Consider the following 12351-nt stretch of genomic DNA (forward strand, 5'->3'; position numbering starts at 1 on the left):
AGGAATTTTGCTCTGTCGTAAGTTTACTTTTTAGAAATTTGCTCTATCGTAACTTTAATTTCGGAACTTTGAGCCGTCGTCGGGGTTCCGACCATTCGAAACTTTGTCGTTACTTCAAAGTTTGATTTCCTTACTTGAAGTTTCGCTACCAAATAACTCGCAATTAGGCAATTAGGCGCTTTCGGAACTTTTCATATTCGCAACTTCAACCTCGCCCTTGTTGCTGATGTTATTACCATGCCGCAATGCGTGCGTCGCATGCATGCCGCACGTGATACTGACGTCTAGTGCAATTCTGATTAGTTGCTTGCTGCCGGGTTCCGAGTTCTGATTAGAAACCTATTGTGTGACTGCGCTTCGAAATGCGACTCGAAAAGTTCCACCTGCCCGACAGACAATGAAATTCGAAGCTTCAAAGGGTGTTTTTATATAAGTAGAAAAGAGGGCTGAAAGAGAGGGTGAATTTTTTTCGGAATTCATCTCACGGCAAGAAATCATTCATTTCGATTGAGATCTTTCTGATTCAAGTGTAATTAATAGACAGAACTGTCATTTGCGTTATTTTTTAACTTAGAAGTAATTGTTAGGAAGCATTGTTGTTGATGACAACGTCGACCATTCCTATCAAGACTATTCAAAAATACTGTTTCCAAAATTGAAGCAGATCGGTTTTAGCCGCCTTCTGCGGCATCCTGCAGGCAGTGAAATATTTGATCTTATTACCATTCGCAATGCGTTTTATTAATTAATTCATAGCAATGAAAAACTTCGCAAACGATGCTCTATCTGAATACTTTTGATCAAACTAAATCCCAACCAAATCGAATAATCGCTTGTGGAGATACAAAGTTCGGAAATCCAGCCACTATCTCAGTATTCTACACTCGTTCGAGTATCTACTTCATTAACAAATTTCGGATAGAATTTTTCGCGCAAAAGCGATGTAAACTATAAACTATAAACAAAAATCGCGCAGCCTCTGCTGCTGCCGCGGTATATAATTAAAACGATAAAATATACCTGACCCCCTAATGTCACGACGATGTTACCATAATTCCGACCTAACGCGTGTTATCCTATCTCTCGACTTGTTATCTTAGCACCAACAGCTAGAACCTCGTGCCCGAGGTGATGTTCAACCAGCTCCGGCTTCGCGGGTCGGGGATGAGAAAGAGGCGGTTGGTGGAGTGAGGAGAAAGGAGAGCGGAGAGGATGGGCTAAAAATACATTCGAACGGCAATGTATTGGTTTCCTCCGTTGTGCAAATTTCGATGTTTTGTCAAGTTTATACGTACGAGGTATTCACTCAACTCGAGCTTTTCATCCGGTTCTCGATGTACGTACGTATCATCGTCGATGCCTTGTTTCTACCACATGCATTAAATAAAATCGGTAAATTCCACGCCGTTGAAATCAATCATCCGTGATAATATATTTAATATAATACACACACATAAAATATTCCTGTTTAATTTACCGTGAAATTCCACGCTCAATAGTGGTGCGAAATCTGCATTTTTTTTCATGCAAACTGAATATTCGGATATAATACGCTGCTGCATAATTGCATAAAATTTTTGCATCAATTATCACAGATGTACGGAACGTTTGTGTCTAGGTTTGTGTGCTTCCGGTTGTTCGTTCGTTCAGAGTTGAATTGAAAAGGAAATGTGCGAATTTTTTAAGCACCGTTGATTTTATCTTTCAATCGATTTCTCCGAAATCCCCGTTGAATTACAGTGGATTTCACTGCGAAGCAGAAAATTCTAATCCGATTAAAGAGTTCAGTCATCCGATCATTCATTACACGGATTGAAAATGGTCAAGTATTTGTAAAAAGTTCCGGAATATCGATAATGAGATTGTACTTTTAAAGAACGCGAAGAATTAGTGTACAGAAATTGATCGATCGAAAAATTAGAGAACTTACCAAATGGCCCGAAATTCCAAAGAGAGAAAACTTTGAACGATTAAAATACACAGGCATTTCAATCATCGAAAGCTTTCAAGTTTATTCAAACTTCAACTCATTCCGGAGTTTCGACAACTGCGAGTTTTTACACCAAATTCGTTGCTATATTCGGGTCAATCGTAGTTTCAGCTGTAAATTTCGATCAATGAGATTCGACCGCACAACTTTTTACCGTGCAGATTGTCGATGCTTCGCTCGAATTTATCATGTAACGAGGAATTCGTTATCTAAGCCAAAGGTTGAATAGTTAGAGGCGAAACGAGTAGCGTGACGGGTAGTAACAAACGTGACAATCCAATTGTTGAAATAAATCGAGAGTAATCAGACACCGGTTCGTCTTCGCGCCTCAGTTTATTGTGCATATATCGCATGTGAGGCGTAGTTTTATTACCATCAGTCCTCAGCCTCGGGATAAAAGAATAATCGAAACAAAAAATAAAAACCCTTCGCGCAACGTCTGCATCTGGTTCGGTAAAATTTTGCCGTGTGTCGGCTTACTAAAATGTACCGCACCTCCTGTTCGTCCTTCCGCACGGTTGTAGATTGTACGGTCTTGCGATTCCTGTTTTCGGCACGAACGCGTGGCAGAGGCGAGAAACGGCGGAAGAAGGGAAGTCGAGCGGAAGGGACCGGAAATATGCTGGAACTTGCGGATACGCTTGCATTACTCAATTATAACAGGTACGCGTACTTTACGCGTCAGCCTCTACGTTCGTTTTTTACACACGCATTTATTCCCGACTCAATTGTATAATGTTCACTTTATTGACCCGAAAAGCGGGACGAAATCGGCGTATTATTCCCTCCTTACTTTTTGCCCCCTCTTCGGTGGAGAAAAAAGTAGCACTTTTTTCCCGCATTTACTAATTCGATTTTTCAATTTTCCTGTTTTCAATCTTTCGTTTCCATTTTGAACTACATTTGTCTCGATTATTTATAAACTTTTGGTAATGTTATAGTATTCAGACTAACCCAGGCAAAAAACGTCGCTTATTATCTTGTTACATAATGTAACATCGTAACCGTCTGAAGAAACTCACAACAACTCGCTCGATTCGAATCCTATTATATGATAAATTTTAGATTCGAGAACGTACGTGTAGCGGAAAAAATTAATGAAGCAAGAAAGCTATACGGGTTTAAAGAACGAAATTAGTAATGCAGGTTGAGATCGTATCGAAGAGAATCGATGACACCGTGTGTTCGACATTGTTGCGAAGAATGTTCGATTGTTGAAGACTTTAGAAACCTATCACGTCATGTTGTATCGCGTTTTTTTTTTATCTTTTTTTTTTTTTTATTTCATATCATTTGTAGAGAATGTCTTGAGGGACGTTACAGAAGACGGATGGAGAGTACGATGGACTCGCGATAGTCGCTGCAGCAACGTATTTCCTAGATGAAATTTGGTTATATCTCGATGTCTATGATCAAACGGAGGAAAACGAACTTGCGGTCTTGAACTCGGTCGCAAATCGTTTGAGGAACGCGGACATAATAGGCTTGTCGTATACAACCGGTCGTAGGAGACGAGGAATAAAGTTATGGGATTGAAATCGAGGCAGGACGGTATTCTATCGATTCTTTCGCTGTTCCAACCTCTTGTGCATGCAGGTAATTCGATGCATTTTTCACTACGGATACTTGAATCATGTGTGCGATATCGCGATATTCGTATAGTAAATCAATGAATAAGTGGATAAGTGAAAACGGAGCTGTAGGAGTGGAGTATCAACGATACTTTACTAATCGATTATGTCCTCTGTTGTTTCATTTCCACACAGTTCGGCAAAATTGTTGGGAGATTAAGTTCGTTTTTATGAAAGGGTCACGGGCAGTCGCCAAATTTATAAAATTTCTGACTGAAAAGAATGAATTTAAGGGGGAAATGAAACTCCTACCGATTCTATTCGTTAATTATTGATTCAACTGACTTTCCGGGTTCACAAGTTGATTGCACATCTCCAACCGGACGGTCGCAGTCAAATAGCCAACCCGATATGGCAGCCAACTACTAGAATAATCGATAAATGTCCGAGGGGAAAGACGACACGCGGTTAATGAATTGGAAAAGCGGAAATATCTTTCTGTCATAAATTGCGGATAGTCGACGGGTCCGTTGATTTCTTTCGCCTGTACTCGGCTGAAGGATGAAAAAATGCTTCGGATCAGTTTCTATTCTGTAAATCAGTTCACAATCAGTCGAGGATTGTTGAGGAGGCTGGTTGGTCGGAAATCGATACTCTTCGTTAAATTTATTATGAGATATTCGTTAATTTAGTATTTATCGAATTAATATATTCGTAAGCTAAAAAAATCTATGTAGAATATTTTTAAATTGTTGATGATCTAGCGGATTTATTCGACTTTACTGTACGATGTCTCATTTTATTTACAGTCGGGAATCCCAATTTCTACAAAGTCACTAAAACAAATTTTCTTTTTGCTCTTTTAGTAGTAAAATCAATACAGCCATTTGGTCGTCGTAGTCATTATCGATGCAATGTTGTAAAATTAAATACTTACAAACGATTTCAACGTGACAAGATAAAAATGTGTTTCAATTAATTTTATTTGAATAAAGAAAGCAATCATAGAATGAAATCGAACGAGTCAACGAGATTTTCAACACTTTTCAATCAATTCGCAACGAATCATGGATATTTAAACATTTGTTTGTACAGGTAATTCCAGTATTTTCTATATTTGTATTGTCAAATAGATGTTCGTACTTTGGTATACAGAATAATTCCACAGATATAATCCTGATCGTAAATAAATGATTATTTCGCAACGGTATTAATAAACGGTATTGATCTTTCACCAGACAAATACCTGTAAAGCTGTTTTCCAAAATCGACGATCACAACGTCTAAAAACAAAGAAAATCGTTATTCGCCACACTGTTTCGTTATACAATACGAAGAAAATCATCCACGCGAATTCGTTTCGATCGATTCGTCGCATCGCATAATAATGTTGGAAGCGGAAACGCAGCGTTTTAGCCGTTCGTGCGAAACGCGAATAGGAGGTAATATTCACGCTTCTTCCACTCTATAAGGCTCAGACAGTCAGATCCTGCCCTTGTATTAATAATGCATCGGGGTTCGAGGGTTGGCGTTCCCGGACGAAAAGCCTCGGAAATTCACTTCTTGAAATCGGGGTGGGGGGATCAAATCGCCGTTGAAACTGACCCCTGACTCTTATTCATTACTTATGTGGGGCTCTTCTGCTCCCGGCTGACGATCGTTAAAAATAAAATCCCGCCAACTCAGGGTGGATATGTTTTCCCTTCCAGAAATTTTCCAACCCTGTCACGGCATTTCCTTCGGGTAAATGCATGGCTCTTGACCAGGGTGAATATTCGCCGTGCGGCGATTAGTCTCGATTTAAAATACGGGAAAGTCTGCCGAAAAACAGATTCGAAATACTCGGGAGGGATTTTTCACCGTTCTTACAGGTGGGAGAAATATTCCGGCTTTTTTTTTTACTTCTTTTTATTTATTACTTCTTTTCGGTGAAACCTGGCAGGTACTCGAGATTTATAAGGTACATATTATACGGAAGAGGAGGTTGAGAATAAAAAAAAAACCTACTTGTGTTAAAGACGAATGATCAAAGCTTGCTGATAATGTGGCGCTTGGTATCTCTCTTCACGCTGATTCGTACACTCGAAAAAATGTTTCACGTAGTCCCGTGAATTATTCCCGGAATTATTCGACACGTAAAACGCTACCGACACTGGTCAAATAATTTTCAAACGGACTTTCATCATTTATTTACCACGATATGTATCAATTAACTTTGTTCTGTACGATTGTAATACATCGGGGAAATTGTACCGTGGCACGATGTTGTATCCTCTCGTGTAATATACACTCAGACTTCGGTAGTGTTGTTTTAGTTATGCGGAGGTTTCACTCTTTGTGTTAAGTGCCAATTAAAATCGCGATATTGTCTTACGCACGTGTTAAATTGCAAGATTTATATTATCGAACGAAATTGTTGTAGGTACATTTTTTTTTAAAAAGCATCGTTAACATCTCACTAAATATTTTCTTTCAAGGATATATAATCCTGCTGAATCCCGCACTGTTCACGCATACTAAAATATTTCACTGCCGCGGGTGAAAACGAACATTTTCTACGTTGGGAAACTTTTTCCACCGGAGAGTCTGTAAAAGGAAATTTTTCGCAACGCGAGATTGAAAACTCACTGCTTTAATTTATTTCATTCCCCGGCTAACACGCTTTATACACATATTATATATAAATATACATATAAATGTGTATAAGTACATGAATAAGCTTTTCAGTTCAATTTATCGCACTAAAAGCGACGTACAACGACGGCGTGTCTCGTCGCTGCTGCCGCTGCTGCTGGATGGAATACAAACCAAACTAAATTTAGCGAAAACCCCTTCGTCTTATTTTTATTTTTCATTTTTATTTCTCTTCTTTATCAACGTAGGAAATAAAATCTCCGACTTGAACGTGCCGTTTCACTGCCGCGTCCCAAATTCTCTTTTCAAACCTGGATTTCCCAGTCCTTGATACACCACGTAGGAGTCTGCCCTCTATACCTACAATACGCCTAGGTACACCACACCGTAGAATTCAGGAAAATATGCACGCGTACTCGTTCGCCTATCAAGGGATAAGAGGAGTTTCACCGTTGCATCGTGGACGACGAAGCAGAACGGTAAAATGCTAGAAACAAAGAGCAAGCCGGCATTAATTACCAGAGAGGGTCGTTTCTTTTTTTCTTCTCTTTTTCTACTTTTACCCCAACATGTTTGCGTTTTATCCTCTTCTATTCTATCATTTATTTAGTTTTTTTTTCTTTAAATTCTTTTCGCGGGATGCGGGCAGCACTTCTCTACGTGAAGTTCGTGCAAATACACTCTGTGCACGATTCCATGATCGACGAGACAATGAGACAACTCGAAAATTGCTCTAGACACAGCGTGTGCGAGCTACTCAAGTGTGGAAAAAAGATATACGTGTACTATACCTGTATACGTGTACGAATTAACGTTTCGCGATTCAATTCACAGTCACTAATTGTCCGAGTAATTAATTGCCTGTATCGTATATGCGTTACTATGTTAAAAATTTAGACTTCTTTTTCCGTTTCAAAACTCAATTTAATATTCCATTCGTATAAATGTAGGTAGTTTGCAGTTGTTTCGATTATGCTATTTTATAATTTCCTTTTTTCAGCGGCTTCTGTCTTCAAATTATGTATTGGAAGTCATTTTTCACTTGCCAAGATTCCAGATTCCTTGTATTAATATTTCATATCTTTGAATTTTCAAGATCCCGATTTTACCTGTCTCTTGCACGGTGGGATTTCATAATTTCCAATTATGAATCGAAAATATAAACAAACAAATTTAAGAAATTAGATGTATATTAAAAAAGAATAACTCGTGAGAACATACATCCGTTTTAAAATTGCCCGTATTATGTATCGTTCTTGTAAAAAATAATATACGCAACAATATAATCGAATATAGGATACGCGGGGTATGAAATTTTTTCCGCAGATCCGAACGACGTTCAGTCATTTTTCTGTGCCGATTTTATCGAATTTATACCTCACGGTGGCCGGGGTGAATGTGAAAGGTTTTACAATATGCCGCTGGAGGGTGGGAGGAGTCGCGACGCGTCGGTGAGACGGGAAAGAATAAAATGAAATATAACGAAACGACGTCATGCGTGGATACACTGTAGTATGTATAATATACATGTACATATATATATATACATATTCGCATACGTGTATACAATGTGACGTGGGCTCGAGAATTTATGTGCTAATCTTTCCGGGGTAGCTGAAGAAAATTTTTCTAACGTTGAAAGTTTAAGAAAAGTTGAATAATTCGCTTTAATCTCGAACGGGAAAATTTCGGGTCAAGTACAACAGCTTTACCGAATAAATTTTCAGGTCATCGGTTACGAGTCATCGTGTAGCTATAACCCGGTGTATACACCTACAACCGCCGAACCAATAATTGATTTTCTCGAGGAGGAGGAGGAGGAGGAGGAGCTGCGAGGACAAATAGAAATAGAAAAAAAAAAAAAAAATAGAAATCGAACGAAAGCAGGAGAAGAGAAAAAAAGGAAAGAAGAAATTGCTGCGAAGGAAAGAAAAAATGAGCGGGATCAAAGACCTTGCGAACAATAAGCGTCGCGGCGTTCGACGTCGTTTTTCTGCCTCCCGCGTACACCTTGTCCAACTATTCCGTAGTTGTGGAAATCCCTTTGAAATTTATCCGCTCATTTCCTACAATAACGCAGAGCTAAATATGATGTCATGATTTGTCCCCCAGTGAACATTCTGCTGCTGTTGTTACCGTCTTTGCGGTTTTTGTTTTTTATTAACCATCTGAATAGTGACTTATTTTCTTACTAACTTCCGTCGCGTCGCGGCGTCGGTCTATTAATTCCTTGCAAGGAAACTCAAGTTAAGAAGCTTTAGGTTTTACCTACCCAACCTTTAAGGTTGACTCAAAGCGTTTGTAGTTCCACAATATCGGCTCGCTTGTTTTAAACGAGAAATTTGAGACGATAACGGGATAGCGAGGACTATAAAAGCTTATTAAGGCATCGCGTATCGTAGCTTCTGTGCTTTAGACTTGTAAACTCTGTGAAAATCACAAGGAAAAATATAATGAAGAAGTGACAGAGAGGTAAGAAGAAAAAGAAAGAACAAATTGTCGAGAAAGTATTCGTGGGATTAATCGCAATTCGTAACGATGCTGCACTGCTGCATGAAAATTCGATTCGCGTATACTTGCCACAATATAATTATGCATTTTGCATTTCCTTATTAAAATAAAATTCCGATGAAAGGACCCGCGTTTCGTTTCTGTGTGGTAAAGGAAGCGAAAACCGACGGCCGAATTACTTCTACGGTAATACCAAGTATGTTTTTATCGGTAATAAAGAAAGAAAAATCTAGTTCTTTCGTGTGACAGTTTCCCTAAAATTTCCCTCTCGTGACTGCGTTATCAATTTATATCCTATAATACGACGGCTAATCTACCCTCCGTTTCTGGTTTGTATACATATAACCCACGAGACTTTAATGAAGACAAAGAATGATCGAGACAACCGCCCGACTTTCCCCTTCGTCTGGTGGTCTTACTTATAATAGTTCGAACTCAACAACAGGGTTGTTAATTACACGAAAGGGGTTGGGCGCGGTTGTGCTGCCTTCTGCAGTTCAGTCTGCAAACTTCCCGCACACATATAATACAAACTTATTAACCCCCTGCCGCGTTGTTTTGTTGCTGACAACTTGAAAGCTGGGTACAAAGCTCGCCTCTCAGACTTCGGACTTGTTCGTATGTTTTCTCACACATCCGTTCTAATCAGGCCATTTTCAATCCTGAAATACGATTCCTCGAGAATAATTACGCTACTTCTTTTTTTTTTTTTTTTTAATTTTTTATTTTTTTTATTTTTATACAACAAGTGGCTTATGGAAATTGAAAGAAAAATTAATTGACGCGCGATTGTCATTTCTGTTTCAGGCTGGACCAGCCGGTGACGAGTTCAACGCCCGACATGGACAACAAAAAGGTGAATATTTTTCATTGCTCGTTGATGCGATTAGCCGTCTATTTCACACGTCATTCAAATTGAACTAAGAGACTCGTGCGGTGTTGATGAGCTTCAATCCTGTTTCATGTATTCCATTTTTTCTCTTTTCATTTACTCGTTTGTCAAATCCAGCTTTTTATAATCGAAAACGGCAATAGCCCGCAGGATATTTTGCAATGTTCGTATATAGTAGAAAAAAAGAAAAAGAAAGAGAAAAACAACAACAACCACGCATATAATCAAAAAACCACCCGCAGGCGGATTCTCGTATTTCATTTTTTTTTACTTGGGAGGGAGGTTTTTCCACCCCATTTACCCCTTAAAAATTGTTCGTTAAGGTTAAGGTCCGTCATACCGTTAAGCGAGCTTTTAAACGTCACGCGTGCTTTAGCTTGGAGAGAGAAGAGAGAGGGAAGGTGGGAGGGTTGGCGGAATAACGAGTACCGTCACATTTCTTTCTGACAAGTAGTGGCGGTCATAGTAATAATAATAACAATAATGATAATAACGTCGATAATAACACTCGCAATAACAGTAATGAAGACGATTATGATATGGGAGAGACGATGTGCAGTAATCGACCTCGGCGATGTGAATTTGCGACAAGGTCCTCTCAAGGTCGACGTTAAGCGGTTGAAAAAGGAAAAGAAAGAAAAGATAACCGAGGAAAATGGGGAAGGAAAAAAGATAAATTGTATAATCCGCCGCCGCGTCGGCTGCTTAATGAGTCCAGGTTCCACGTGACGTTAATTCTTTCTCTGGTTATATTGCCGGGAAAAAATGTACCTTTGTAAAATATTGATACTTCATTACCGAATACAGACGAACGGTACGTGTGTAGATAGGTGTATACCTTACGCGTGTAACACTCGCGTTGAGCATCTCAAGGAGAATGTAATTAAGGGGACTGCTGATAGTGAGTCGACTTTTATAAATATAAATTGGTGAAACGGTCGGAGAACTCCGTCACGTGGTTGTAATTATATTTTCCCAAACGAGTGTCGAGTTCTTCGGAGCGACGAGAAAAGTTTTGTGATACGAAGAAAATGTCTCAATTCAGCCTTTCTGAAAATCATTTTAATCTATTTGTCTCCATTTACATTTTATTCTTCACGTCGGAACAAAGGATCGGTTTTCTTTCTTTTTTCTTTAGAGAGAGAGAATAACGAATGCACGATGACAGATTTCGATACAATCGTAAGGGAAGTTTTACGGCATCGGGGTTTCCGTAATAAATTCACCCGGAATATGGAGGAGATCGCGAATTAGCGAGCACTGTGGCGAATGAAAAAAGTTGACTCAAGTCCTTCGTTAAAATCAAATTTGCCAAAACTCACTCTCACTTCTCTACTTCTCTCTTTCTTTCAAGTACCTGCCTTATTACTGCGGTGCAGGTTACTCAAGGCCTAATTAACGGGGGACAAAGCAATTCGGATATAGAAAATTATAATAATACTTCGCGATACAATGAAACTTGGAGTGATTTCTACCACGGTGAAGATATTTTCAATCGGATGAGAGTTCCGGTATAGAAGAAAGAAAAAAAGAAAAAAGAAAAGAAAAAACGGGTTCAATCGCAGCTGTTATTGGCCAATTTTGGCAAAGCCGAGGAAAATTCTGACTTGTAAACCGATGTATATTCAGAGGCTGAGTACACGAGGTTTTTTTGATCCTTGGGTACGGAACGAGGCCAGGAAAAGGAAAGGGACACACTTTCGTTGCGGAGAAAAATATGTATACCGTACTGAATGTGGAAATAAATTTTTATACGTACCGAAACTGCAGGGATCGCGCAGCCTCGACAATGTTCTATCGGGGATATTTTTCACTATTTTTTTTTTTTTTGTACGCGTTTACCTTACACGCAAGCGAGCATCCGGTCGTAATATTCGTTATGTAGGTTGTACGATCTATGCTTGCCGCAAATATCCGCGCGGTATCGAGAGAAGTTTGAATTATTGTAACGGAACGTAAATCCGCGGCCGGTGTTTCCTGTGCGGAAATTTTTGTCACGAATTTTTCAACACTCAACATTTCCCCAAAATTGTCGACGTGGCGCTGACCGGCATCCTGTGTTTAAAAATAAAAGCTATCACGCGATACCTACTGTACAATGGTTATTGTCAAATCTTTTGTGCAGGTTTTATGTCGAAATACGATCTCGCGAGAGTTGAGTTTTTCATTGTTTATTTTTATTTATGTCATAAAGTACGCGCGGTGAGCACCTGCGGCTCTTTGATCTTATTGAAGTTGCCAAAAATTTATTCATTTCGAGGATGAAGGGATCCTGCAATCCGAGATAACAAAGCGGATGTAATAACCGCCCAGGGCAGAGCTTTGAAAGGCCGTTAGTTGGTTAAATATACTTGTCTAGTTTGCGTTTTGTGGGTAACGAAACGATGAATCTTCGTCAATTTTTCAACCCCCTCGCTGTATAACCGCCCCCGGATAACCAACGGCGAAATTAAAGGTACACACATATATCCGGAATTTGCCCTTCGGTTAAAAAAGGATCGCTCTAGTTTCGAACCTTTGAACTCGCCGCAGCTGGCCGACGATCCTTTCTGTAAATGGTAAATATTCACTTTTATACCATTAATAAAAAAATCACGCGGCAAATTCGCTTCGGAGTTCTTGAAGGATTCATTCATCGCTATTCAAGCGGCGCTGCACTCCAGGTTATACACCCAAAGATGTTTACCGGCTTCGACACAAACGGTCCAAGGGACAGGAAAAAACCAACTCGCGGAGAAAGGGGAAGAAAATTG

The 12351-nt window shown here is 39.4% G+C and overlaps 1 protein-coding gene across 5 annotated transcripts in view; it reads left to right on the plus strand.

Moving 5' to 3' along the window:
• LOC124307620 (uncharacterized) overlaps positions 1-12351 on the plus strand; it is a 142219-nt gene that overhangs the window by 25100 nt on the left and 104768 nt on the right. For all 5 annotated transcript variants that reach the window (XM_046769501.1, XM_046769503.1, XM_046769505.1 and 2 more), the window contains exon 3: positions 9514-9562. In XM_046769501.1, the coding sequence (XP_046625457.1) occupies positions 9514-9562 (49 nt within the window). The remainder of the gene's footprint in view (positions 1-9513; positions 9563-12351) is intronic.

This window comes from Neodiprion virginianus, chromosome 6 (genome assembly GCF_021901495.1).
Source record: "Neodiprion virginianus isolate iyNeoVirg1 chromosome 6, iyNeoVirg1.1, whole genome shotgun sequence".
In the NCBI taxonomy this organism is placed as follows: domain Eukaryota; kingdom Metazoa; phylum Arthropoda; class Insecta; order Hymenoptera; family Diprionidae; genus Neodiprion; species Neodiprion virginianus.